The 27,171-nt window shown below is 44.5% G+C and overlaps 1 protein-coding gene across 1 annotated transcript in view; it reads right to left on the reverse strand.

Moving 5' to 3' along the window:
* ttn (titin) overlaps positions 1 to 27,171 on the reverse strand; it is a 206,646-nt gene that overhangs the window by 66,502 nt on the left and 112,973 nt on the right. Inside the window, exons 120-175 of the mRNA XM_015391676.1 lie at positions 26,187 to 26,310; positions 25,778 to 26,044; positions 25,207 to 25,304; positions 24,930 to 25,098; positions 23,559 to 23,828; positions 21,999 to 22,265; positions 21,641 to 21,919; positions 20,812 to 21,220; positions 19,413 to 19,537; positions 19,065 to 19,331; positions 17,487 to 17,756; positions 16,658 to 16,957; positions 16,276 to 16,578; positions 15,980 to 16,167; positions 15,199 to 15,313; positions 14,786 to 15,073; positions 14,546 to 14,697; positions 14,312 to 14,459; positions 13,863 to 14,162; positions 13,463 to 13,750; positions 13,087 to 13,383; positions 12,715 to 12,901; positions 12,517 to 12,632; positions 12,129 to 12,428; positions 11,732 to 12,031; positions 11,543 to 11,648; positions 11,260 to 11,456; positions 10,878 to 11,183; positions 10,643 to 10,796; positions 10,429 to 10,553; positions 10,224 to 10,342; positions 9,961 to 10,141; positions 8,449 to 8,751; positions 7,794 to 8,348; positions 7,401 to 7,703; positions 7,151 to 7,307; positions 6,913 to 7,055; positions 6,704 to 6,822; positions 6,423 to 6,600; positions 6,049 to 6,333; positions 5,675 to 5,968; positions 5,281 to 5,580; positions 4,859 to 5,167; positions 4,549 to 4,775; positions 4,165 to 4,479; positions 3,964 to 4,078; positions 3,565 to 3,873; positions 3,285 to 3,466; positions 2,287 to 2,416; positions 2,023 to 2,174; positions 1,787 to 1,934; positions 1,468 to 1,688; positions 1,235 to 1,331; positions 834 to 1,130; positions 435 to 734; positions 29 to 343 (exon numbers count right to left, since the gene is read on the reverse strand). Of these exons, the coding sequence (XP_015247162.1) occupies positions 29 to 343; positions 435 to 734; positions 834 to 1,130; positions 1,235 to 1,331; positions 1,468 to 1,688; positions 1,787 to 1,934; positions 2,023 to 2,174; positions 2,287 to 2,416; positions 3,285 to 3,466; positions 3,565 to 3,873; positions 3,964 to 4,078; positions 4,165 to 4,479; positions 4,549 to 4,775; positions 4,859 to 5,167; positions 5,281 to 5,580; positions 5,675 to 5,968; positions 6,049 to 6,333; positions 6,423 to 6,600; positions 6,704 to 6,822; positions 6,913 to 7,055; positions 7,151 to 7,307; positions 7,401 to 7,703; positions 7,794 to 8,348; positions 8,449 to 8,751; positions 9,961 to 10,141; positions 10,224 to 10,342; positions 10,429 to 10,553; positions 10,643 to 10,796; positions 10,878 to 11,183; positions 11,260 to 11,456; positions 11,543 to 11,648; positions 11,732 to 12,031; positions 12,129 to 12,428; positions 12,517 to 12,632; positions 12,715 to 12,901; positions 13,087 to 13,383; positions 13,463 to 13,750; positions 13,863 to 14,162; positions 14,312 to 14,459; positions 14,546 to 14,697; positions 14,786 to 15,073; positions 15,199 to 15,313; positions 15,980 to 16,167; positions 16,276 to 16,578; positions 16,658 to 16,957; positions 17,487 to 17,756; positions 19,065 to 19,331; positions 19,413 to 19,537; positions 20,812 to 21,220; positions 21,641 to 21,919; positions 21,999 to 22,265; positions 23,559 to 23,828; positions 24,930 to 25,098; positions 25,207 to 25,304; positions 25,778 to 26,044; positions 26,187 to 26,310 (12,769 nt within the window). The remainder of the gene's footprint in view (positions 1 to 28; positions 344 to 434; positions 735 to 833; positions 1,131 to 1,234; positions 1,332 to 1,467; positions 1,689 to 1,786; positions 1,935 to 2,022; positions 2,175 to 2,286; positions 2,417 to 3,284; positions 3,467 to 3,564; positions 3,874 to 3,963; positions 4,079 to 4,164; positions 4,480 to 4,548; positions 4,776 to 4,858; positions 5,168 to 5,280; positions 5,581 to 5,674; positions 5,969 to 6,048; positions 6,334 to 6,422; positions 6,601 to 6,703; positions 6,823 to 6,912; positions 7,056 to 7,150; positions 7,308 to 7,400; positions 7,704 to 7,793; positions 8,349 to 8,448; positions 8,752 to 9,960; positions 10,142 to 10,223; positions 10,343 to 10,428; positions 10,554 to 10,642; positions 10,797 to 10,877; positions 11,184 to 11,259; positions 11,457 to 11,542; positions 11,649 to 11,731; positions 12,032 to 12,128; positions 12,429 to 12,516; positions 12,633 to 12,714; positions 12,902 to 13,086; positions 13,384 to 13,462; positions 13,751 to 13,862; positions 14,163 to 14,311; positions 14,460 to 14,545; positions 14,698 to 14,785; positions 15,074 to 15,198; positions 15,314 to 15,979; positions 16,168 to 16,275; positions 16,579 to 16,657; positions 16,958 to 17,486; positions 17,757 to 19,064; positions 19,332 to 19,412; positions 19,538 to 20,811; positions 21,221 to 21,640; positions 21,920 to 21,998; positions 22,266 to 23,558; positions 23,829 to 24,929; positions 25,099 to 25,206; positions 25,305 to 25,777; positions 26,045 to 26,186; positions 26,311 to 27,171) is intronic.

Below are 27,171 nucleotides of genomic sequence, written 5' to 3' on the forward strand. Positions count from 1 at the left end.
TAAAAGATTTGAGACATGGTGGACTTACTGATGGGGTCTCTGCAGAGTACGGGGTCTGAAGGCAGGCTGGGCAGGCCACAGCCAGCTGCGTTGATGGCGATCACCCTGAACTGGTACAGTGCACCCTCCATTAGGCCTGTAACGTCCCAGTTGTTGCCCAGTGGGAGAGCACGGATCGGTTCCCGAGTGACTCGGGTCCAGCGTTTGGAAGTGGTCTCCTTCTTTTCAATGAAGTAGCCGGTAATGGAGGACCCGCCGTCATACTTAGGCTCATCCCAGTTCACGGTCATAGACTCAAGACAGACTTCAGTTACTGTTGGTTTCTCACATTGACCAGGAACGGCTGTGGTAGGACAGGACGGCAATCAACAATCAGGACTATTTACCGGAGCGCTGAATCACCTGATAAACTGAACAAAACTTCTTTAACTTACTGAAAAGGTTTCTGGCCTTCTCTGGCTCACTGACCAGTGGTGGTCCAACTCCAAACTTGTTCTGGGCCATGACCCTGAACTCATATTCATGGTTCTCTGTTAGCCTTGTCACAATATAGGTGCACTCCTTGGGGTCATTGGAGACATGGACCCAGGATTTTCGGTTTTCCTCACGCTTCTCCACCACATAATTGGTGATCTTGGATCCACCATCATCTGTGGGAGGGTTCCAGGCCAGGCCAATCCTCTCTGCAAAGACCTCTGTGAACTTAATCGGTCCAATTGGTGGGCCAGGAGGTCCTGAAAGTCAGAGTTTGGAAAATATATCATCCTTCCTTACATCATAATGTTCTGTTATGTCCAGAAGTTGTTTTTTTTTTAACTGCTTATGTTTCTCACCCAGCACAGACAGTTTGATGTCCTTGGAGACTGTACCCAGACTGTTACTGGCAGTCAGGCTGTAGAGGGCGCTGTCATCCCGGCTGGCCTGCTGAATCAGCAGTGTGCACTTGACTGGGGTCACCAGTTTGGTGATGTGCTGGTCATACTGGACAGCAGTCTTCTCCTCGGGTTTGGCCTGGCTGGCCTTATGCCAGGTTAGCGTTGGGAAGGGACAACCGCTGATCTTTGCCACGATGCTGACGTCGCAGCCTTCCTCTCCCTCCATGGCTTCCCGTAACTCAATGGTAGGAGGACCTGCAGAAAAAAACAGACATTCAGCAACATCAGAAATAATCCCTTTGGTTGGAGTCAATACTAAGGCTTGCAACGAAGGAATGACTTAAATGGATGTCACTCACATGTCTGGTCCTTTATGACCAAGGGTCCCACGGTGGCAGAAGGTCGGCTTGGTCCTGCCTCATTCACAGCTTTTACTCTGAATTCATATTCTCCACCCTGCAGGTTAAAAGAACAAAACTATAACTTAACACAAATTAATTACAATAACCAGGGTTTGTGATTCACAGCTTAGGGCCTCCTCTGATTTACTAACACTACTGGGTGCTATAGATGAACCAAGGGATAGACAGACCTCCTTCAGATCCTCCACAACAAAGCTCAGTTCCTCCACGTCTCTCTTGTTGCACTGCTTCCAGGTCTCCTTCTCCTTTCCGCTGGTGTCCCAGCTCAGACGCTCGATGATGTAATGCTTTATCGGAGAGCCGCCGTTGTTCTTTGGAGGCTCCCAGCTCAGAGTGACGGTGTTCTTGGTAACCAGGTTAACCTTCAGCTTGGTCGGGGGGTCCGGTGGGTCTGAGGAGTTTACAAAACAAAAAAGTTCTTTGTAGACACAATTCCAGAGAGAACTTTGTGTTGTATGTGTGTGGCAGGAAGAGCCGGCCGGGCCTTACAGATGGGATCTCTAGCTCGGACGGGTTCCTTTGTTTCAGTGAAGGGACCAAATCCAAGTCTGTTTTCTGCACGAACCCTGAACAGGTACTCCTGACCCTCCAATAGGCCAGGAACCACAAAGGCTTGACTAGCACAAGCAGCATTCACCTAGGAAGGAGAAACGTAAACCAATTTGTCACTCAAGCAAAAGGAATATCTAAAACCCATGAGAATAGATAGATGAACCGCCTTTTACCTTAGTCCAGGCCTTGTCAATGACAGACTTCTTCTCAATGAAGTAGCTCTTGATCCTCTCTCCTCCATCGGTGTCAGGGAGCTTCCAGATCAGCCTCATGGTTGAACGGGTTACATCAGTGACCCTCAGGTCCTTTGGAGGTCCAGGAACATCTGTGCACAAAGCAAAGTCGGAAATTAAATCAACAATTCATAAAATAAAACTCTCTCAAAGCATCAACTCATGAAGTCAGACAGAAAATTTCAGCTGCCTGAAGATACATACCGAGGACAATCACTCTGACGTTGACATGTTTTTGTCCAGACTTGTTCTTGGCAGTGATGGTATAACGTCCAGAGTGACTCCTCAGGCTCACAGGGATGTTCAACACGGAGGTGGTCTCTGTGGACTCAACCTGGGTGAAATGCATTAATACATAAGTTGTGACATGTTGGAGTTGTAATGCCATCATGACTTTATTTTGTTTATTGGAACTGTACTCTAAGACATGGGTAACCAATTAAAAATCAGCGGGGTCCAAATATTGATCAGTTTCCAGCTTTCAGTTAAAATAACATTTCCTTTCCACTGAGCTCAGATGAGAGCCTACCTGCCAACATACACATAGGCAAATGTAACTTTTTAAATCGGGAATTGATTGTGAACATTGCATAAGTACCAAGTTTTAAGAGTTTTAGTATAGAGGAGCTGAAATCTTTTTCATAGAAAACTATTCTCTGTCTGCTTAACATTATTCGCACAGTAAAAGACATTTGGATCAAAGGTCCTGTGTAATTCTTGAATGACTACAGTAGTTTTACTTTTTCTTAAGTATTATTTTGATGTAAAGCTCCTCTCACTTCAGTATCTAATTCAATGTTGATTTTGCAAGTCCCACCCAAAGATTGTCTATCTGCTAAAAATGACAGACCTTTCCACTCTGGAAGTGGAACCACTTATCACATAGACCTTTTCCCGCCTGTAGATGGACTTCTCTTACATATTGTGCTAACACATTTAAATGGTGCTAGTGTGGCTTTGATGAAACATAGTTTCTAAATATAGATTTATATGATTTTCCCATAGAAATTCGACAAATACAAATTATGTATTTTGGGGATGATAGTTGTGTGGGTAAAGAGGACATGACGCAGATTAAAAATTTGTCTGATGAACCAAGCATATTAAAAGATTTGTTGAGGTCATGTGATGCAACCAAACCTCTACATGGTTGATCAGACTGGACATGCTGGAACCACAGCAGAAACATTGGTGGTCCTTACCTCAGCCTCCACAGGAACTGTATGCAGTTTGTTCTTTTTCTGGCTCTTGGCTTTGCCCTCATAGTCCCAGGTAACCTTGGGAACAGGCCGGCCCTTGATGGTGGCGGGAATCCTGATTGGATCTCCAGCACGGATGTTCACCAATTCTTCAGCCAGGACATCGATTGTGATGGAAGGAGGAACTGTGGTGAAAAAAAGACATCAAAGGAAGAGATGAAGGACAAAGACAAGAGCAGTGATGCCTTTTTAGGCTGTCTTGGCGTTTTAAGGTCTGACATACGTTGGATGTCCTCAATCAGAACTTCACTGGTGCGAGGGCTGGGGTCGGACTCGCCGATGTCGTTGACGGCGATGATCCTGAAGCGGTAGCGTTTCAGCTCACGGAGACTGGGCACTGTGAATTCTGTGGTAGGGATCAGGCTGTCGATGTCGTTGATCTTGTGCCACTCTGATGATCCCTCATCCTGAATCTGGATGATGTAGCCCTTGATGGGGCTACCTCCGTCACTCTCAGGTGGCTTCCAAGACAAAGTGACGCTGTGCTTGGTCTTATCCGCGATCTCAGGGGCGGCAGGCATGCTTGGAGGAGCTTGGAGAGAAAGGAAACCATTAGCTATTTGAAAACTGCTGTTTTTTTTTTTATCACCTTCAGAAAATATTCCTGTTATGACAAACTTACTGATGGGATCAACGGCAAAGGCGGAGTCAGATGGTGCACTGAATGGTCCGGTTCCAGCTGAATTGCTGGCAGCAACCCTGAACTCGTACTCAGTTCCTTCAAACAGTCGAGTGACCTAACAGAAGCAGGAGGTCATGACTCCGTTGTTTTTGGTTGTTTCATGTATTACAAAATAGACTTGACAAAGCTCCCGAGGCTCACCTGATACTCCCAACCTTTCGTGCCCCTTTTAGTGACTGGCATCTTGTTCACCTTGGCCCAATAGTCGGTGCCTTTCTCCCTTTTCTCCAACCAGTAGCCAGTGATCATTGAGCCTCCAGTCTCTCTAGGAGGCTGCCAGGTGAGTGTCATAGACACCTTGGAGTATTCTGTAATAGTTGGTTTCTCTGGTGGTCCAGGAAGACCAAACGGGTCTGTAATGAGGACTTCTTCTGTTGTACAGGGGTCAGATTTACCATAGCGGTTCTCAGCTCTGACTTGGAACAAGTAGGTCTTGTTAGTTTCCAAGTTCCATACCTGGAAAAGAAGCAGAGTTAACCCTCTAGGCACTTAATGTTCACTGTTTACTCTTTTATCGTTACTTACCCCAAATTTCCTCTCAATGATGGTGCTGCTGACCTCCTCCCACTGTGGCTCAGGTGGAGCCTCTTCACCTTCCTCTGGCTCAGGCTCATCTTTACGCACTTCCTTTCTCTCAATAATGTAGTTAGTCAGCTCGCTGCCACCATTATCAATTGGTGGGTCCCAGTTCAGGTAGCAGGACTCTGCTCTGATGTTAGATACAGTCAGGTTCCTCGGTGGAGTTGGTCGATCTGAGGAGAGAACAAACATCCAGTTTAGAGGTAGACACTTTGATCCTTATTTAAGTTTCTTTTGCGGCATCCTTCTCACTCACCCAGCACCATGACAGAGACGGTGTGTTTAGCAGAGCCCATATTGTTAGATGCTGACACGGTGTAGCTACCACGGTCCCTCCTGTTGGCAGCTGGGATGGACAGCGTGGTCTTGGCATTCATCCTTCCAGTGACCTCTGTCTCGATCAGCAGCGTCTCTGTTGGCTTATCGATCACCACATCGTCCTTGGACCACTCGATATTCGGGACGGGGAGCCCAATGATATCGGCGGGGATTTCGATAGGCTCACCTTTCCTCACAGTAATACAGTCGGCCTTGAAGTGCTTCAACATGTGGATCTCAGGACCAACTGGCAAAATGGAACAGAAGCATTTACATAATGTAGTGCATAAGGCAAAAAAATACCAGCATCCACAGAGGTTTGAGGTTTCTCTTAAGGAAAGAAAGACAAATTAGTGTCACCTTCATCATCTTGGATCACCACCGTCAGTGGGATGGATGGCTCGCTCTCACCAATAAGATTGGCACATTTGATTCTGAACTCATACATCCAGGCCTCCTCCAGGCCTTCCACAGTAAGAGTCATGTTGGGGCAGATCTCTGTGTTACATGGCTCAAAGGCCTGCTTGTCCTGCCTCTTCTTCTCTACAAAGTACCCGATAACAGGGCTGCCGCCATCGCTACGTGGAGGCTTCCAAGCCAGAGTGATGGAGTTTTTGGTCCGCTCCGTGTAGTGGAACTTCTCAGGGTATGATGGAGGACCTGCACAAACAACAATCCCCATTATGTTTTAGTTAAAAAAAAAAAAAATGTACCGAGTTATTATTATGCTTATGATATATGATTCTAAATTTACCCTGAGGATCCACAGCCTTGATAGGCCCCAGCTCAACAGGTACACCCAAACCGTATTTGTTCTTGGCAGTGACACGGAAAAAGTACTCCTGCCCTTCCATGATGCCCACACACTCGCACTTTGATGAAGCGGTTTCAATGGGCTGCCTCCAAGTGTGCATCTTGGCGTCCCTTCGTTCCACAATAAAGCCCGTCAGATCGCTGCCTCCATCATCTTCTGGGTCATCCCAGTTCAGGAAAATCATCTTGCGCGTAACGACAACTGGCTTCAGATCGGTGATAGGGCCAGGGACGTCTAAAACATAAAGCATGGCATTAGTCAAAAGGTTTTGGTGATGTGAGCAGCTTCTGTCAGGTTTCATGGGCTTTAGTTACCCATAACTTCCACTCTGGTCGATGCAGACTTGGAGCCACTGGGGTTGCAGGCAGAGATCTGGTATTTTCCACAATCTTTTCTTTGGACGTTCTTGATCAAGACGATACTGTCGTCTCCCTCGCTGAGGATCTCCACACGGTCTTTATCCGGTTTCCCATCATCCTTCGTCCAGGTGATGGATGGGTAGGGTTTACCTGTGACTGTAGCAGGAACACGCAGGGTTTCTCCAGCTCTGATGATAACACCATTCTTGACAGAAAGGTCCATTTCAATAACTGGAATTTCTGTGGAGCACATTTAGAACCAAGAGAAGTTAGCAAATACAATGAAAATGTCTGTCTCGAATGGCTTGATGTTCTGGTTTAAGGCAGACCTGCTGGGTTCCGGACAAAAACAGCCTCTGTGAATCCAGGAGCTCCCTCTCCAGCAGCGTTGCACGCGATGACTCTGACGGTGTACTTTGCCCCTTCACGAACTCCATAGACAGTGAAGTTACGGGTCTTCCAGGGACGTTCTGTTGATCTAGACCAGTCTTTGGTTCCAGCCATTGCCTGAGAAACCACAGAAACACCATCAACATTCAGTTTGTCTCAATTGAGGATTTCCATACGGATTAACCAGGAAACCAGGCATAGTTAGACTCCGTCTTCTGACCTTATCCACATGGTATCCCAGAATCTCTCCACCACCATTGTCTGCAGGCGGGTCCCACTCAACCTCAATGGAGTGGTCAGTGGAAGCCACCACTCTGGCAGTGGGAGGTCCAGGTGGCACTGCAAGGGTAGAGACAACACCATGAAATAACAAAAATGTTAGCTGACCAGGATATCTTCCCTGGGCAAAGTTTGAAACCCTTTACGTACGGATTGGAGCCTGGGCCGTTTTAGGTTCAGAGGGAGGACTGAACTTTCCAGGGCCGGCCTGGTTTTCAGCCGCTACCCTGAAGATGTAAGTCAGTCCCTCCAGGAGACCTTCCACTTTCAGCTGGGTGTCTGGGACGATGTTCCTGCAGGTCAGCATAGAAGGAAGCCGTATTTTAATGAGACTGAAGACATGCTCTGTCTGAATGGAAACAAATTAGAGGCTATGATGTTCCCTCACCTGTTTACACGTGCCCAGTGGGAGCTGTTGATCTCCCTGCGCTCCACCCAGTATCCCAGGATGGGGTTGCCATTGTCTTTTGGTTCATTCCAGATGACCAGCATGCTGTTGGCTGTGATGTCATCAACCTGTGGCTTATCAGGAGCCTCGGGAGGTTCTGAGGAAATTGAAAGAGAGCAGCAAAACCAATGAGTGTCCCTTTCTCATAGCTTCAGCAACTTCTGATAATATTTCCATATCTGTGTCATACCGAAGGGGTTCTTGGCAACTAGAGGCTTGGAGACGCAAGGCGGACCAGGACCAAACTTGTTTTCTGCCACCACCCTGAAGATGTACTCCTTCTTCTCAATGAGTTTGGGCACCAGGTAACGGCACCCTCTGAGAGTGGAAGTAACACAACTCCAGCCAAACTCCAGCTTGGAGTTGTCCTTCTTCTCCAGAGTGTAGTTGAGGATCTCGCTGCCGCCATCATCCAGAGGAGGATCCCACTTGCAAATGACAGAGTTCTTCCTCACTTCCTCAAATGTAAAGTTCACAGGAGGGCCAGGGGTATCTGCCGATATGAAAGACCAGTAGTTAGTGATAACTCACCTCCAGCCCTCGTCTGTGGGATGTTTAACTGTAAGGATTAGTGTTGACTCACCGAGCACGTTGACCTCACAGGTTGCTGAGGCAATGCCGTGATCGTTCTCCACCTTCACCATGTAGACGCCATGATCCGGGCGGACTGACTCCCTGATGGCGATGGAGGAAACACCCCTGTGGCTGTTATTGATAGTAAGACGTTCGTTGATGGTGGGATAGTCAGGCTCCTCCACCTCTGGCTCTGCAGCCTCTTCCTCTGGCTTCTTCTCCTCCTCTGGCTTCTTCTCCTCCTCTGGCTTCTTCTCCTCCTCTGGCTTCTTCTCCTCTGCTTCTTTCTTTTCCTCTACTTCCATCGTCTCTTCTTTCTTCTCAGCCTCCCCCTCAGCCTTTTTCTCCTCCTCCTTCTTCTCCTCCTCCTTCTTCTCAGGCTTCTTTTTCAGGGGTTTTTCGGGTCTCTTGCGGAGTGGTTCAGGCTGGATTGGCTGGTTGTTCCAGTACCATGTAATCTGAGGGTACGGCGAGCCAGAAATATTGGCGTCCAGGCAGATCTCACAGCCCCGTCTAACACTGAGACCAGACTGCAGGCTACCACTCAGGAACACTTTGGGAGGATCTGGAACACAAAGTTTAAATTTCAATTAAATTAAACTTGAATCTGAAATCTTACATAGAAAAGCTCTGCAGAACAGTGTTGGAAATGCTCTTTTACTTACCGATAGCATCTGAGGCCTTAACGAACAGCGTGCTGCGTGATGGCTCACTGATTCCGGCAGCATTTTCTGCTTTGACTCTGAACATGTATTCCTTTCCCTCTGTTAGTCCTCTGACTGTGTAGGACAGGACCGGCACCAGGAAGTCATTGCACCTCTCCCATTTGTCCTCGCCCTTCTGCTGCCTCTCCAGAATGTATCCCATGATCTTGGCACCGCCATCATACATGGGAGGCTTCCAGGTCAAGGTTATTGTACTGGAGGTGGGATTGTGGGTCTCTACATCCACTGGTGGGTCAGGAGCATCTGGAAAAATACAAGCAGAATTCAATTATTTTAAATTTTACAACTAATAAAAAGCTATGATGGGGAAACTTTCCGGGTGTCTGTCACTGCCAACCATTTTGGACGACAAAACAACAGTATAGAGCTGGAATAGCAAGAAATCAATAGGATAACATTGGACCTCACCTTTAAAAAACAAACATGGTACCCCCATAGAGATCAATATATGCAAGGAAGGAACTCTTTAAAAGGTGCCTGGTTTTATATACAAATACACACAAAAAAAACTTGGAAGAAACTTGCCTGAATTTAATTTGGTCACACTGAATCTGTTTCCATGTAAATTTAAATTAAAGGTATTGATTTGAAAATTATTTTTAAATGAATTAAAACAAAATTATTTTGCTTTGAAATATATTTGGCTGTATTAAAGATTAAATTTCATTTTTACTTTCAGTTCTATAACTCAATTTCCGGTTTAAATTTAGTCTCTTAGAATGAGACATCTGGGTCCTTTAGCCACCAATTAATCAAACACAAAGTCAATAACTTCATGTTTTTCAAATTTTTTTAAAGGCATTCTGGGCTGAAGCAGTGGAGCACATATGAAGTGTCACAAATCGTGTCATTCACCAAACGTATTGATTAGGAAACAGAATGATGTAACAACAGTGGTACTGTGCTAAGTTAACATCTTTTTTAACTTACACCATGTTTCTTATACATGTCAGTTTGGCCTCATCAATGACATCTTCCAAGCTCGTATACGGAGAGCTCCTTTGCTTCAGCTCAAAATATGGTCAATTACGTTTATCTTGATGTAAAACATAAATAATTGAATGATAATGAAGTGATAAGGATGTGATAAGAATGATAAGGATAGTGAAATCCATATTCCAACCAAAGCATTTAATATCAAATTACATAGTACACATTCAGCATAAACAATCTAAATTCAGTTCCTAAAGTTTCAACCCAGATTTTTATACGTGAAATCATAATTTGAATACAGCAGATATACTCTTTTTATTTGAGTGGAGCCAGACATGACTGGACATAAGTCTGACCTCTAAATGGTAGCAAAGTGCCTCCAATATTACAGGCCTGATTGAAATAATCCTCTGGAGGGCTGACGTTAGAGGGATTTAATGTCACCTCTGGACCATGTTGAGTCCAAAAGTCTAGATAAACGTTCATGCTTGGTGTCAAAGAGGGAATAGTTTTCCATACGTTTCTGGTCCTGAGCGATGACGGGGTTCCGCAGTTCGATGAACTCTCCTCCTCCGATCTTGTTGACGGCCTGGACTCTGAAGTAGTACTCTCCGTTGGGAATGAGGTCTTTCACCATCCAGCTCACCTTGTTCTCTCCTGACATCATGTTGACGTACGTCCTCCTGCCGGCCTCACGCCGCTGCCACCCAACATACAGAGAAACCGTCAGCTTGGTGATACTCAAACTGTCTCTTTTGTTTTAAACAGAAAATAAAAAAGACCTGTAGGACGTAGTGAAGAACCGGGGTGCCACCATCATAGTCTGGAGGATCCCAGGACACTTTACAGGAGCTCTTTGTGATTTCAGATGCCACAATCTCTTTACAGGGACCAGGAAGACCTAAGGACACAGGCAGAATGGCATGTTGGAGAGTCTGTAAGCATAACCGAGTGTTTCTATGGCAGGTCAATGGGATGTGTGATTACCGATGACTTTAACGTTAATGGTTGCACTGGCACTTCCCAGATTGTTCTCCAAAGTCACTTTGTACACCCCAGCATCGGGGTGAAGGCTGCTGTCGATCTCCAAGTGACAGGAAGTGTACTCCTTCCTGCTCAAAACGAACGTTGGAAATGAGAGGTCATCATTTGTTTTTTATTTAATGTCTGTTACTGTTTGGACTTTAAACGAGATCCTGACCTGAACATGAGACGCTCATCTGCCTTCATCTCTTTGCCATCTTTGTGCCACGTGATTTTGGGAGACGGCACGGCTCTGAAGGGAACTGGGATGTGGAGTTTCTCTGTTTCCACGACAACCAGGTCGAGAGTCTGGAACTCCAGTGTAGGGTTACCTGGAACCATGAAGAAGAGGATATTAAAAAACGGTTTGGCAATTTCCGTACTTGTGGAGGAAGCAGATGTGGCTGCCTTACAGTCGGAGTCTTTGGCGAAGACGTTTTCTGAGATGTCGGAGGGCTCACTTTCTCCCACTGAATTGATAGCCCTCACTCTCAGTATGTACTCTTTCTCAGGAACCACGCCCTCCTCCACGCGGTACTTCAGCTCCTTCACCGGACGAGAGTTGACCCTCATCCACTTCTCCGTTCCAGCCTCGCACATCTCAATGTGATAGCCACGGATCGGAGATCCGCCATCCTGCTGCGGTGGCTTCCAGGCGATGGACAGGAAGTCTCGGCTGGCGCCGGTCACGTGCAGCTCGATGGGAGGAGAAGGGACGCCTGAGGATAACAAGACAGACACGTTCAGGCTCTGGCTGTCTCTTATCTGGCTTCAAAATCTCAGATTCTTGCTGACCTGTGGGATCTTCAATGGTTAAGATCTCTGTAGGTTCGCTTGGGTGTCCGACACCGGCCTCATTCTCAGCCCGGATCTGGAACTGGACTTCTGTGCCCTCGATGACATCTGTCACCCTGTATTTACAGTCTGGACCAGAAGTCTTTCCACATTTTACCCAGCGTGTTCCCAGCTTCTCCTTCTTCTCAATAGAATACCTGGTTGGAGGAAACACCAGATGATTAATATTGCTGTAAAGCATACGGTACCAGGGACTTGGTGAGGGAGGGTGGAGAACAAGCACCTCAGTATGGGTCTACCGCCATCATTTTTAGGCGCCTCCCACTCCAGATCCACATACTTTTTGGTCACAGAGTAGACGGTGAGAGCATAGGGCGGTCCAGGAGTAGCTGCAACAAAACAACATCTTATTTCCTTTGTCCTGCTAGAAAGATGTTTAATTCCTACATTTTTAGTTATCTGTCACGCTTACTGAAAGTGTCTTTGGCCAGCACAGAATCCTCAAGCTCACAGAATGGACCGACTCCCACTGCGTTCTCCGCGGCGACCCTGAACACGTACAGAGCGCCATCGTTGAGGGGTGTCACAGTGCACTTCAGCTCCTTTACGGTGGTGTCCACGGCCTGCCAGCCTTTACGCCTCACGTCACGCTTCTCCACCACATAGTTGGTGATCCGGGACCCTCCATCACGCTCCGGGGCCGTCCACTTCAAATCTGCGCTGTTCCGGCTGATCCCCACAACCTCCAACCACCTGGGTGCCGATGGAGGGTCTAAGAAAGTTCAAACATAGATCGCGTGAGCATCATTTACTTTGAAAATGTGCTGGTGTCTGATATTGTAGGGTAGGATTATCAAGTTTTTCCTTACTCAGTCTCTCCTTGCAGAGCACTGGGTCGCTGGGCTCGCTGGGTTCACTCTCTCCTGCGATGTTAATGGCTCTCACTCTGAAAGAGTACTCCTGTTTCTCCATCAGGCCCTTCAGGAAAAACTCCAGGAGGCTGATGTTCTCAGCCACACGGATCCAGTCTGTGGTACCGCTCTTCAGCATCTCGATGACGTAGCTGTCGATCTTTGCACCGCCGTCGTGCTCGGGTTTGGTCCACGACAGGAAGCAGGAAGTCTTGGCTACGTCCCTGACTGAGGGCTTACCAGGAGGCCATGGAGGATCTGGAGGAAGAGCCAACATGATATTCTAAACATTCCCTTTTCACTGGATCAGTTAAACAACTGAGCTGACACCAGACAGTAGTTCTACCGATTGGATCTTTGACAAGGATTGGATCCGTCTCTTTGCTTGGTTTTCCAGTTCCAGCCAGATTTTCAGCGAGGACTCTGAACTTGTACTTCTTCCTCGTTGGAAGACCCTTTACTCTGTGGGAATTAAAAAAAGACAAATCAGCAGAAGGCCCCCCCAATGACTCTTAAATCGACCCCTGAACAGAGCTGCTCTCACCTGTAATTGGTGTCTTTGATGGGCAGCTTGTTGCATCGGATCCACTTATCGTGGTCTGGCTCATATCTCTCCACCCAGTATCCTGTGATGGGGCTTCCTCCATCCTCATCCGGCTCATACCAGGTCAGCGTCACAGAGTCTTTGGCAATGTCTGAAGGCTCCAGTTTGTAGGGAGCTCCAGGGGTGTCTGAGGACCAAAAATGAAGATTAGACCTAGCTAAACCACAGCAGGAGCTTAAGGCTCCTGGAGACCGCCCACAATGATAAACTTAAACGTTTCTGCAGGACCTTAGCAGGAAAAACTTTATTAAAGATTCTTGAATTCATTTTTAAAGTCTGACTTTCCCTTAGGATGTCAGTCAGGTCACCTACCAAACGGATATCGGGCAATAATGGAGGGGTGCTCTGCAGGTGGACCAACACCAAACTGGTTCTCAGCAAACACACGGAAAATGTACTCCTTGAACTTGACCAGGCCGACGGCCTTGTATGTGGTCTGTTTGACGGTGGAGGACAGGCGGTGCCATATTTCGCTGTCGGCAGCCCGGCGCTCCACGATGTAGTTGGTAACCCTGGAGCCGCCATCGTCACGTGGGGGGTTCCAGGCCAGGAAGCAGGTTTCGTTGGTGATATCGGAGATATCGAATGCAGCAGGAGGTCCGGGTTTGTCTGTTTTACATTGGATATATGGAATTAGTTTAAGCTTGAACTCAGATAGGAGCTATATTTCAGTATTGTCTTTTCTTACCAAGGATGTTGACATCCACTGTGGCAGTGGCACGCCCGCTGCTGTTGGTCGCCTCTATAATGTAGGTGGAGCTGTCGTCTCTCTTGGTCTTGGCAATAGTGACAGTTGAGTGTCCTGGCTTGGTGTCGATGGACACCCTGTCATCTGCCTTGAGGACCAGGTCAGCCTTGGTCCACTTCACTCGTGGCTCCGGCTTACCCGTCACTTCAGCAGGGAGTTCAATTTTGCTGCCGGCCTTGGCAGTCAGACCGGCCAGCAGCTTGGCATCCAGCTGGATCTCTGGAGCCTCTGTGGATGGGATAACAGCAAAGTCTCATCAGAAATGGTTTGCTTTCAATGACCTATCCGTAAGTATTTTGAATTTTTGAGGGGTAACAGTAGAAAATCTATAATTTCATACCTATAGGATCAACAGCCTGGATCTCATCTGTGGGCTTGCAGGGCCTGCTTGCTCCAAGGCGGTTTAGGGCTCGGACTCTGTATGCATACCACTGTCCCTCGATCAGACCGCTCACCTGGCATTTCAGCTCCTGCACCATGTCTCCACAGGGCTCCCACTTATCTGTGCCTCTCTGGCAGCGCTCTACGTTGTAGCCCCGGATGCCGGTGCCGCCGTCATACTTTGGCGGCTCCCAGGTGAGGAAGATACCACTGGCTGACTTGTCTCTCCACTTCAGGTTCTCTGGTGGGTCTGGTACAGCTGGAAGGTTAGAAGGTGTGAGAGTTAGAAAGTTAAAGGAACAAATAATGTCATATTTGTCACAGATATGCCCTAAAATGCCATATGAGGTTTTAGTTTATTTGCTTTTTTAAACTTGAAATGTTATCTGTGCTGCCTGTCAGACTCACTGGCTGGAGACGAGACGTTGACGGGCTCGTCGATGTACGCCGGCTCTCCTGGGCCGCACTTGTTGCAGGCGGTGACTCTGAACAGATACTCCTTCCCTTCAATCACATCAGTGACTGTAAACTCCAGATCCTGGATCCCTGAGGTAACCTGAAACAGATTTTGGTGCCGTTACAGGCAGAGCCGAAGATTTTTGGCTCTTTGTTAAGGAGTAAACCGAGGAACTGATGTCATACCTTCACCCAGGTCTTGCGGGACACGTCACGTTTCTCCACCTGATAGCCGGTCAGAGGGCTTCCTCCGTCATGTTCAGGAGCCTCCCAGCTCAGGTGGACATGCTGCCGGGTTACCTCCAGGACCTTGAAGTCCTTAGGAGCGCTCGGTGCAGCTGCAAGCAGCAACAGAGACATAGTTAGCTTAAGTTACTTCTTAACATCCACTTTCCCCTTTTATCTGCTGTGATATATTTGGTGTACCGATGACGTTGACTTCGATATCTCCGGACACAGAGGTGACATCGTTCTCCAGGTGGAGGGTGTAGATGCCTTTGTCTGGGCGGACGCTCGGTGTAATCATTAACTCTGTAAACGTGGATTTGGTCATTAGGGAGACGCGTTCGTCTGCAGTAGTCAGCTCCTTTTCACCACAGTTCCACTTGGCGACGGGGGTCGGGTAACCAGTGATGGGCACTCTGATGGTGAGAGGCTGAGGGACGATCACCTCAAGGCCGTCTTTGAAGGCACTCAGGTCGAAACTTGGGCCAACTGGAGAGGAGATAAAATGTGTGACGAGAACAAAGAAACAGAAGCAAAGTCAGCAAATGGAAATCACCCTCATGTGGAGCAAACTGTAGATTCAGTGCTAACGGGACAGATGCTATGATACTCACAATGAGGGTCGTCTGCCAGCAGAGGTCCGATGCAGTTTGATGGGTCAGAAACTCCAGCAGCATTTTCAGCAAACACTCTGTAGTTGTACTTGGTTCCATATTTCAGACCCGACACCTAAAACACAAGATGGATGTTGGACGGTGAAGCTCCCAAGGCACTCAGTTGACAGTTAAAGGGGAATTTCATTTTTTTTTATATTGGACCCTTGATTTTACGTTATTTGTGTCATTTGGAGCCGTTCTGAAGATATTTCGTTAGGTTATATCCAAGTAACGTCTTCCTATGGGCAACGAGTTGAAGTTTTCTTCTGCCAGCAGGGGTACAGCGCCAGCATTCATAACATGTAGGCCATTCACTGTCCCCCTGACATCCGTGGTTAGATTTTTTATATTTATATCTGTTAAAAACAAAGCGGTGCGTGTATGACCGTCATCCGCGCGCCTGACTGGAGTTTTTTTTTTTTACTTTATTTACCCAAAGTACACCAGGCGGCCATTTTTTAAAGTTCACTTAAGCCATTTCTTAAAGGCTTTGAAGTGAAAATACTTCAATTATATTAATCTTACATTTTCTATTATTGGCTGAGAGTCTGTCAAAAATATGAAACGATGATATGTACGCTGCATTGAAGAAACAGGAAATTTAATTATTTAAGCTGCCGATCACCGATCATTGCTGTTTACTGGAAACTGAGATCTGACTGACTGGCATAGTCTAGTTAGAAAACATTTTAACAGCCATGAAATGGAGCTGGATGTCTGTGAGGCAGTCCTTCATCACCTTGTAGAAGAGGTCCGGGCAGAGGCGAGCGTTGCAGCGTAACCACTTGTCGGTGCCCTCCTCACAGCGTTCGATGATGTACCCGGTGATCATGCTGCCGCCATTCTTCAGAGGCGTCTCCCAGGTGAGCTGCACTGAGCTCTTATTCTGGTCCTGCCAAGCCAGGTTCTGAGGTGGACTAGGACGTTCTGCGGGAGAGAGAACCAGGTCAGGAGTTTTAGTCCGAGACAACGCAGATTTACTAGATGGGATTAGGATGATGAAATATAAGATTAATAAGTGTTACTAGGCCTCACCAATTGGATCCATGATCTTCACAGGCTGCGAGGCGGCGCTGGGCTTGCCCTCGCCCGCTTTGTTCTCAGCTTTGACCCTGAAGATGTACTCTTTGTTCTCAATGACATCGTTGATAATGGCGCTAAGCTCGCCAGCTTTGGTCACCTGGACAGGCGACCACTTCACAGACGTCCTGTCACGCAGCTCCACGATGTAGGAGGTAATGGGAGAGCCTCCGTCTGATACGGGAGGCTCCCAGGAGACAGTGCATCCGAACTTTGTGACGTTTCCGACGATGACGTTCAGAGGGGCCTCAGGAACGTCTAAAAACAGAAGGTAGAAATGTTTAGGCTGGTTTAGTCCAATGAAGCCAGACTAGTGGCTTTGAAAAAAAAGTCTTACCAAACTTGTTCTTGGCTTGCACGGCTTCGTCCGTCTCAACGAAGGGTCCGGCGCCCACCCTGTTCCGAGCGCTGACTCGGAACAGGTAGAAGGAGTCCTTCTGCAGCCCGGTCACCGTGTACTCTGGGCTCTCTGCGTGATCGGTGGCCAGAGTCCAGGTCTTACGCTTTATGTCGCGTCTCTCCACCACGTATCCGGTCACTTTGCTGCCACCGTCGTTCTCAGGCTCCTCCCACGCCAGGCTGACCTCGCCGTCTGCGGTGTCGACCACCTGGAGGTTCTTCACAGGTCCAGGGACGTCTGTTTCAAACGGGTTGGGTTTAAAAAGAAGGTTAGGATTTTAAAACCTTTAGGATTTTTCTATTGGTCTTAACTTTTAGGGAAACGATTCTCCAGTTTAAAAACACAGCTGGTTTCGTTTGTATCATATTTGATTCATAATGGTTTATAAATCATGTAATCCTGGCAATTAACACACTATGTAGATAAACTACATTTTTCCATTATAAAATACGCTCACACTCAACTCAAAATGATACTTTTTGTGTTATAGGATGATTTAATGCTACTGAACATGATATTGAACAGAGGTATGTTTTTATTGATTAAGGCATAAACGCTACTTTTGGATTTTTTTTAATGCAATATTTAGAAAAATATCAAATAAATAAAACAAATGCTGTATTTCTTTATATTATTAGGTTACAAATTCCTAAAACGACTCAGTTTGCCTATAAATCGAAGTCTGAAAATGTTGATAAAAAAAAAATGTGACTCTCATTGAGTTAAATTGGGTAATATTCGTCTTCACTGACAACAGGAAGCTCACCGATGACATCCAGGTTGATGAAAGCCTCTCCTTCTCCGTGTTTGTTCTTGATGTTGATCTTGTAGCGGCCTTGGTCCGACTTCTTGGGGTCCTTCAGGCGGTACTCTGTGCGGTCGGCGGAGGTGTGGATGTTGTCTTTGGGGAGGCTCAGGTTGTCGTACAGCCAGTCGGCCTCTGCCTGAGGGTAAGCGCTGTACGGGACGACCAGGACAATGGGCTTCCCGGCGTCTGTGACGTAGGTCTGGTCTGTGGTCTTTATCTGAGGCACGGCTGGAGGAGGTTAAAGGAGAGAGGAAGAGCTGTCAGAGGAGAAACTCAACCAATAGACACACCAGAGGAAATCAGCAGTTTTTAATCAATAGTAAGCTTTAATTTTTAATCATGCATTCACACTTCATATATTTGCCTCCTCTAGTATTAAAATGAAAAAAAAAAAACGTATTATGAATAGTTATTATCAAGAATGTAATAGTCAATTATTACTATGTTAACCATATTGGAATAACTGCTGTCTTTACACTGCAAAAATAGAAATATAAATAATTTTTTTCTTCAAAGTTCATTTCTTCTTGAATTGAGGAGGTAAATAAGACACTTTGCCAATGGAACAAGACAATTAACATTTAAAATAAGAAAAAAAACAATTGCAATGTCTTATTTGATTTTTTTAAAACTACAAATTCAAATGGAAAATCATTTTATTTACCTACTAAAATTAAGGGTAAATACACTTAATTTAAGAAATTTTTTCTTATTTCTAGATCGTTTTTGCAGTTCTTCAATAAAAGCTACTGTCACACTGCAAAAACGATCTAGAAATTAGTAAAACATTCTTAAATTAAGTTAATTAGAGTAGGTGAATTAGATCTTTTTCCAATGGAATGAGTATTTTACTCTTAAAGTAAGATAATTAGACAATATGCACTTAAAATAAGACAAAGTAATTATTTTTTCTTATCTTAAGTTTAAATTGTCTTGTTTTATTGACAAAGTGTCTCAATTACCTCCTGAATTCAGGAAAAACAATAGATATTTAAGAAAAAAAATATTTATTTAGATTTCTATTTTTTGTAGTGCATAGATATAAGATTTTAGTTTTTAAAGTTTATATGACATCATTACTGCAGGTCAGAGTGACTGATGCCTGCACTGGAAAAAAATACAAATCTAGATGCTGTAAGTCATTTTTTCTTAAAATAAATGCATTTGGTCTTGGATTAAGGGGATAAAAAAGACATTTTGCCAATGGAACAAGACAATTTACATCTAAAATAAGAAAACGCAATTGCATTGTCTTATTGTAAGTGCATTTTATCTAAATATCTGATTTTAAGAGTAAAAATACTCATACCATTGGCAAACTACCTTATTTACCTACTCAAAATAAGGGTAAATACACTTAATTTAAGAAATGTTTACTTACTTATTTACTTATATTTACTTATTTATACTACAAGCATTTTTCAACCCATAACATTTTTGTCTTATCGATATAAATTTGCAGACATAAGCAGGAGGTGTGGATCCCTCTACAGACTGGTTTCCAGTTCTTTTGTCCATCCTGAACCGAAGGCCCACCTGCCAGCTCCAGCTTGGCCCTGGCGTCCTTGTCCCTGACCATGACCCTGTACAGGCCCTGGTCCCTGGGTCTGATCTCGCAGACCTGCAGCCGGTGCAGTTTTCCCTCGCTCATCATCTGGAACTTGTCTCCCTGGACCACGGTCATGTTGTTACGCAGCCACTTCACCTCCACACGGTCCTTGTTGAGCTCCACCTCAAAAACAACGTCCGAACCCGGGGGTTCAAACACGTCTTGTGGGGGTCTGACGATCTCCACAGGAATCTCTGCGGGACACACAGAGGGTCATGATGATGTCATCCTGGAGGTGACATGGGTTACCTCTGAAGGCAGCCTGAGCTTCGTACCTTCAACAAACAGCCTAGCTTTAGACCTCTTGTCGTCCACTCCACAGGCATATTCACACTCGTCATCGGGTCTGCACTCCTTGATCCGCAGCGTGAAGAACTTTCCTTCTTTTGCGAATGTGTATCTGAGGGAATAAACCAGTTAGTAAAAACTAGGGCTGCAATAATGATTATTTTGCTAATCTTAATCTAGTTTTTTTCAATAAAGCAATGAATAATGGGATCACTGGTTCCTTAAAGAAGATTTTATACAGAATTAGACCAGGTGAAATTACATTTTTGTTAAATTTATTGTGGTTCTAGAATACGACATTTTATTACGGCCAGGCTAAAGATCTTTTTTATTTTTTAGAATTAAGTTAAAGTTAAATTAAATCATCATAGCACAACCAGTTTCAGAAAGAAAACTTCGAGCTCCGATCAGCTCCACCAATCAGCAACCAGAGTCCACTTTGACATCCTGTCCAGTTTGATGCTGCTGCTAAAAGATTTCCTGATTTGTCAAACCGATGCTAAAGTAGAACTTCACATGATGCTCCACATTCCTCATTTTAGGGCAGACAGGGCTTCCCTAAAATGAGTTGTCATAAAATAAAATTTTATTCTCGTAATTTTATGACTATTCTCCTTGTGACTTTTTTTCTCGTAATATTACGACTTTATTCTCATTATATTACGAATTTATTCTCATAATGTTACGACTTTATTCTCATAATATTACGACTTTATTCTCATAATATTACGAATTTATTCTCATAATGTTACGAATTTATTCTCATAATATTACGACTTTATTCTCATAATATTACGAATTTATTCTCATAATGTTACGACTTTATTCTCATAATATTACGACTTTATTCTCATAATATTACGAATTTATTGTAGTAATTTTATGAATATTCTAGTTGGGACTTTTTTCTCGTAATATTCCGACTTTATTCTCATAATGTTATGACTTTACTCTCGTAATGTTATGACTTTATTCTCGAAATAGACAGAAAATTCTCTAGCCTGGCCGTAGGCAGTCTAGAGAACAGTCTTGGTCTACCTACTGATCTAAGTGGGTCTCCAGGTCAGCTAAAGGCATCTTTTAGTCTCTATTCTCCAGTTAGTTATTAATCGATTACTAAATTGACAAATATTTCAAAAATCAATTAATCAGGATTAATCTAATTAAATGTTTCACCCTTAGTAAAATCTATACAAAAAAGTTTCTTTTGATGTTTAAAACTATTTAAATTCTATAAGGAAACACTTGGTTGTAGCAGAGCTACATGATAGAACTACAGACATGCATATTATTTACCGTCCTAATGAATGCTTTATATCAGAGTTATTTTAATTTAGTTTTGAACTGGAGGCCTGTGTGCAGAATAATAAGGTGGCGTTCCTGTACCTTGGTCCCTCTCTGATCTCCCGTCCGTTCCTGTACCACTTGACCTCTGCCTTCTCTTTGGTCAGCTTGCAGGTGAACTCTGCGTCCTCGAATTCTGTGATGGTCTGGTCTTTGAGAGGAGCGCTGAAGTCGGTGGGCGCCTCGCTGATGATCAGCTCCGCTGTGGCCTTGTCGTCTCCGGCCATCACAGTGTACTCGCCTTCGTCGTCCAGCGTGCAGTCTTTGATGGTCAGCGTGTGCTTCTCCTTGTCCACCCTGTAGACCACCCGCTTGCTGAAGGCGATCTCCTGACCAGCCTTCATCCACTTCACTGTGGCGTTGGGTCTGTTGGTCTTACAGGAGAAGCTGATTGTGTTCTTCTCCTGAGTGTCGATGTCTTCTGGAGGAACCATGATCCTCAGACTCTCCTCTGAACAACACATAGTTTTCAGGTTAATGAAGAAACTTTAATCAACCTCAGAAATCTGTTAGACTTTAAACTTGTAATAAATCCTTGATTTGTGGTTCTGATCATGAGATCTCCACGATTTCTGTCTAACCTTTCCAGTTTTCACACAGCTTCAGTCTTGAATCTGACATTTTGTTAAATTTATTTGGAATAGCAACTTATTCGCCCAACAAGGTAAAAAAGTGTTTCAAATGAGATCTTTAGACCGTTTATTAGCATCAGCCAATCCAGATTAAAGATGGCTCAGAAGCCTTGAGATGTAAAGATCAGGACCAGTTTATCAGGGAAATTATGGCTGGATTTGTTGGTTTAGATGTTTATCTAATATTCATTGAAACATCGTCCCGTTTGTATCCATGATGTTTGAAGTTTAGAACCAACCTCTGACGGAGAGTTTTCCGGTGCTCTTGGCCTGTTCTCCTCTATGATTGGTCAGCATGATGCTGTAGTCGGCTTCGTCTCCCTTCTGAGCGTCTTTGATCCGTAGGGAGAAGACGTTATCTCTCTGAACCATCACGTACTTGCCGCTTTCGAAAAGAGTCTCCTCGTTCTTTAGCCACTTGGCCTTGGCTCCTTCGATGTTCACCTCGCAGTTCAGGACAATCTCCTGTCCTTCTTTGACCTCTGAGTCCTTCAGAGGTGTAATGACCTTCAGTTTCTCTGCAGGAAAGACACACTTGGGTATTTAGTGGCTGCCTGTCCGGGGGCCTGTCTGAGTTAGTGGGCGGAGCTTACTTACCATTCACTGTCAAATGAGCTCCGGCTCTGGTCTCTCCGATCAATACCACGTATCCGCCCTCATCAGTGGTCTCGCAGTCCTTGATGACCAGGGTCCTGGTCTTGCCGTCACTCACCATATCAAATCTGCCTCCTGACTCCAGCTCCTTGCCGTCCTTTAACCATATGACGGTGAAGGTTTCCTTGGAGACGGTGCAGGTGAATTCGGCCTTCTGACCCTCCACCACCTCCTGGTTCTGAGGTCTGGTCAGGAATTCAGCAGCCAGTTCTGGGGGAGAGAAACATCAGATAGACTTTAAAAGGTGTCATAGTTTGTCATTGACCTTCTCTGAGGGGACACTGCCTGTGAGATGGAGAAGCTCGGAATTTGATGGATCACGGCCCAAAGAGCAAGTTTTTAGATAGAGGATGCTTAAGTCAGGCTCATTTGTGATGTGGCCTCCTCTGCTTTAGAGACATGGTGGGGGTGTAATCATGTGACTTTTTTTCCTGGATTGGTGTCTATAGAGGTTTTGAGGGCATGTCCTATTGGCCGTCCATGTTCAGACGCAAATCTTACCTGAAGGACTAAATATGTCTAGTGGCTAATAATCCCGGATACAAGCGGCTGAAATGAGTTTTCTCCATAGTGTGTCTAGGCTCTCCCTTAAAGAAAGGGTGAGGAGCTCAGTAATCCGGGGAGGATTTGTGCTAACTTTCTCAGTTAGTACAAATTGAGGTGGAGCCAGTTGAGGTGGCTCAGGCATCTGATTAGGATGCCTCCTGGATGTCTCCCTGGTGAGGTGTTCCAGGCACGTCCCACGGGGAGGAGGCCCTGGGGGAGACCCAGGACACACTGGAGGGACTATGTTTCTCAGCTGGACTGGGAGCGCCTTGGGATTCCCATGGAAGGAAGGAAGGAAGGAAGGAAGGAAGGAAGGAAGGAAGGAAGGAAGGAAGGAAGGAAGGAAGGAAGGAAGGAAGGAAGGAAGGAAGGAAGGAAGGAAGGTAGGTAGGTAGGTAGCTAGCTAAGTAGGTAGGTAGGTAGGTAGGTAGGTAGGTAGGTAGGTAGGTAGGTAGGTAGGTAGGTAGCTAGCTAGCTCGCTAAGTAGGTAGATAGGTGGGTAGGTAGGTAGGTAGGTGGTGAGATTGATGTTTTGACTTTTTATTTTATGATGATTGATATGAGAACGTTCTGGTGATTACATTTTATTTTTCCAGATTTTCGCAGCAATGAAATAAATTACCTCTCTGAATTTAACCCATCCTATTGGGGAGCAGTGAGCTGCCATTGTGCGGTACATGGGGAGCGGTATTGGGTTACGGGTCTTGCGTGAACTCAGAACCTCTGGATTTCAAGCACAATGTCCTAACCACTAGACCCCTACTCCCCACAAATGATTATTTGTATTCAGTGACCATCTAAATACAAAATATATTTTATGAGTTACTTTATATGCTGTAGACATGTTGTCATCCTGCAACAAGGTCCAGGCTGAGGGTCTTTCTATAAAATGTGTGCAGGTGCGGTTAGAGCTGAACCTCGTAACATCAGAAACTGCTTCGGTTTTTCTTTTCTTACCATTAATCTTGAGGTTTGCGGTGGTTCTGGCACCGGAGCTCAGCCTGCAGTTGTACTCTCCGGCGTCCTCTAACTTCAGGTCCTGGATGAGGAGGATCCTCCTCTTGCCATCAACGATGTGCTCATAGCGGCCACCCTCTGGCAGCTCTTCCTCGCCTTTGTACCATTTAACGTCGGCGGCGGGCTTGGAGACCTCACAGATGAGCTTCACACTCTCCGTCTCCGTTCCCTCCACATTCGAAAGGTTTTTGGAGAATACTGTTTCCTCCTCTGCAGCGACACAAAAGGTTAAGCAGAGAAACGTAGAGGTCAATAAACCCAGCCGTATTGATGATTGGCTTACAGAGGTGTAAAGTAACACAGTACAAATATTTTGTTATCTTACTGAAGTAGAAATTTTGGTTATCTGTACTTTACTGGAGTTCTGATTGACAACTTTTTACTTTTACAAACATTAAAAAAAAATAGATCCGTTAGTTTTGTTTCATTTAAGCTCATTTTCATTATGGCCTGTTGGCATTTAACAAAATAAAAGACATCAAAAAGTTCCATCCAGAAAAGAAATGCCTTTGTGGTTGGCCTAGGTGCTGCCCCAACATGTTGCTCACCACATACCAAAATAAATAGTTTTTCAAGATGATACAAAGTTAAATTTGACACTGTTACCATTAGTTATAAAACTAAGAACATTAAGACTGAGGAGGTTTTCACCCACAATTGTAAAAAAATGTTCCTTGAATAGTGTAGTGCAGTAAAGTTTCACCAAGTAAAAAGCTTAAATTGATTCTCTAATTTCTACAAAAGTGTTTTTAAACAGTAGGATTTAAACGCCTACTTGATCGATAAACATGAATATTTTGACACCTCTAAATAAACAAAAACGACATATTCTTAATATAATTCTTGTATTTGTGTAATAAAATCCAAACTGTTCTGTCTGGATGTATAAACTTTACAGTCACCAAGCTTAATTTTGTACAAAAGATCAAAAATGTGTATTTCTTAAAATACAAACATTTTTGAAATAAGACACTGCAGAAGTGAAAGAAGTACTACTGTGGTAAAACTTTCTTTGCTTGATTTTAGAACTAAGCAATTTTGTTTGAATATTTTGAATATTTAGGAATTAAAATAAACATTTATACATAAACCCCTGATGTAAAACTTTGATTGGCCACTAGGTGTCCCAGTAGAGTAATAGAATCCTTGCAGATACAGTCAGTAAAAACTGACTCTTTTAATTAGAGAAAAAAACAGACGTATCTTTATCCAGGATTCAGATCCCTTAACGTGATCTCCTGCCTCTCACCCAATGGAGAATGTTGTTTTAATTTCGTAGATCTTTGCTAAATTAGGATATAGGATTCTTACCGACAACGGTGAGCATGCCGGAGGATTTGGAGGTCTTTGCATCAATTTCGTATTCAGCTTCATCATCAAACGCAGCCTTATGGATGATGAGGATGTGTTGGCGGCCTTCTGCAATAATTTCATACTTCTTTCCTTTTCTGATTTCAGTTCCGTCCTTTAACCAGCGAATCTGCAGAGAAAGACAGTGGAGGACGGTTCTGAGAGGCTGAAAACCGATGAATCACTTTCATTGGTCTAGGTCGCGATGAACGGGGAAGAAAAAATCATCCTTGCTTACCTTGGCGTCCTCTCTGGAGACTTCACACTCAAACCTGGCGGTTTCCTTCTCCCGGACCTCGACATCATGGAGTGGCTTTGAGAACTCGACACGTGGAGCTGTCCGTGCAATTAAAATGTATTAACAGAAGGTTGCCGTAGTGATGTCAGAGCACAAGGTTTTACTCACTCCATATATATTTTGTATTCTCTGATCATTTGTTTGTGTATCCACATTAACTTAAAAAATGTTGTGCTTTGGTTCTTTAAAGATCTCCCATCTTCAAGGTTTACACAACAGGTTAAATCTTTCCTGAACTGCTAGGGGTTGAAGAGTTTTGGCATTACTTTAACCAATGTTGACCTTACATGACGTAGAGGTTAGGGTTTTATAATTCTGATTCTGTTATCAATGATAAATGGAACCTAGGTTCCCTACAGCAGGTTTCTTACAATAAACCTTTAGTTGCAGGAATTATCCCAGGAGTTTCAATAAATTCTAAATGCTGCTGGCTGTTCTCCAATGTCTTATTCTGTCTCTATCTCTAGAACAATCTAAAACTCCCTCACATGCCCCTCACAGGTATACTTACGTTCAACAGTAAGGAAGCAGGACGTTTTGAAGTCTTTAGCATCACAAGTGTAGGTTTTTGAGTCGTCCTTGGTGCATTCATGGATTAGCAGCGTTCTCTTGCGGCCGTCTGCGAGTATTTCGTACTTCTTGGTCTTGTGGATCTCTTGGTCTTCGCTGAACCATTGTACCTCTGCATTCTCTCTGGAAACTTCACACTCAAGGGTGGCGGTGGTTTCCTCCTCTACTGTTTGGTCCTCCAGAGGTTTGGTGAACTCTACTGGCGGCTCTGATGAAACACAAGAACATGACGGCAGCGATTCAGTTTATGTTTAAAGTGTGGGGTTGCGAGTGAGATTAAGTGGAACGGATCTTTATTCTCATATAGGAGCAGATGTTATTCGTAAATCCTGCTTAAGTTGATACCTTACCTTTGACAATGAGCCTTGCCTCAGTTTCAAAGTCCTTGGCGGTGAGTTTGACTTGTCCAGCTTCACTCAGTTGGACGTCTCTCACCGTGACGCTGTAGACTTTCCCTTCATCCTTGAACACCACCTGATGGTTCAACAGATTCAGTCAACATGCTTTTCAGTCCCTGAGGGATGACAGTGTCAGGTTTTTGCCTAGTGAAAGTCTCTGTGTTGAGATGTATAGAGTCTGCTCTGATGTAGAATTAATATTTTTTATACTTATTTTCCTTTATATAAATTAAGTTTATTCAACTTTTTGCTGTCATTTTAACATTAACCTAACTGACGTTATGAGATAAACTCATTTATAGCTGTTGACATGCAGAATGAAATGGATGAAATCTATCTGGCCTGAGTAAGTTAGCGCAAGCTTTGTCCTGGGTATTGCCTTCAGACTAAACAGGTTCTCTCAAAATTTGAGGTGTTCTGGGACACCTTTTAGAATACGTTTTATGGCAGGTTAAGCTTTTAATCAACCAGGAACATTAGTTTTGATGGTTGCAAACTCTCTGAACTGCTCACACACAACCTGTCAACGGAGCCCTAAAAGTTAGAGCCCAAAAAGACAGCTGCTTTCCTTCCCCAAATGTAAACTTCGAGACCTCTAACCCCTGACGGATGATTTTACCACACAGCCTCTGCCTGTATGTGACAGAGAGCTGCCAAAGCAAAAAAAAAAACTGTATAACTCACTGAGGAGGATTATACAAGAGGAATGAGAATAGTGGATTTCTGTTGCTTTTGGACAATGATTACAGACAGGACAGAAATGCATCTAAACAGATTAATGACTGCTAAACTTTATACACTTTTAAGAGTAAATTTCTCTTACATACTAAACCCTAAACTTACATTAGATTTTGAATTAAAAGAACAAATAATCAATGGAAACCTTTAAATGAAAACATACCTATATTTTTTAAAGGTTTTATCAAACTCAACGCAT

Source organism: Cyprinodon variegatus, unplaced genomic scaffold, assembly GCF_000732505.1.
Source record: "Cyprinodon variegatus isolate N-32 unplaced genomic scaffold, C_variegatus-1.0 Scaffold555, whole genome shotgun sequence".
In the NCBI taxonomy this organism is placed as follows: Eukaryota; Metazoa; Chordata; class Actinopteri; order Cyprinodontiformes; family Cyprinodontidae; genus Cyprinodon; species Cyprinodon variegatus.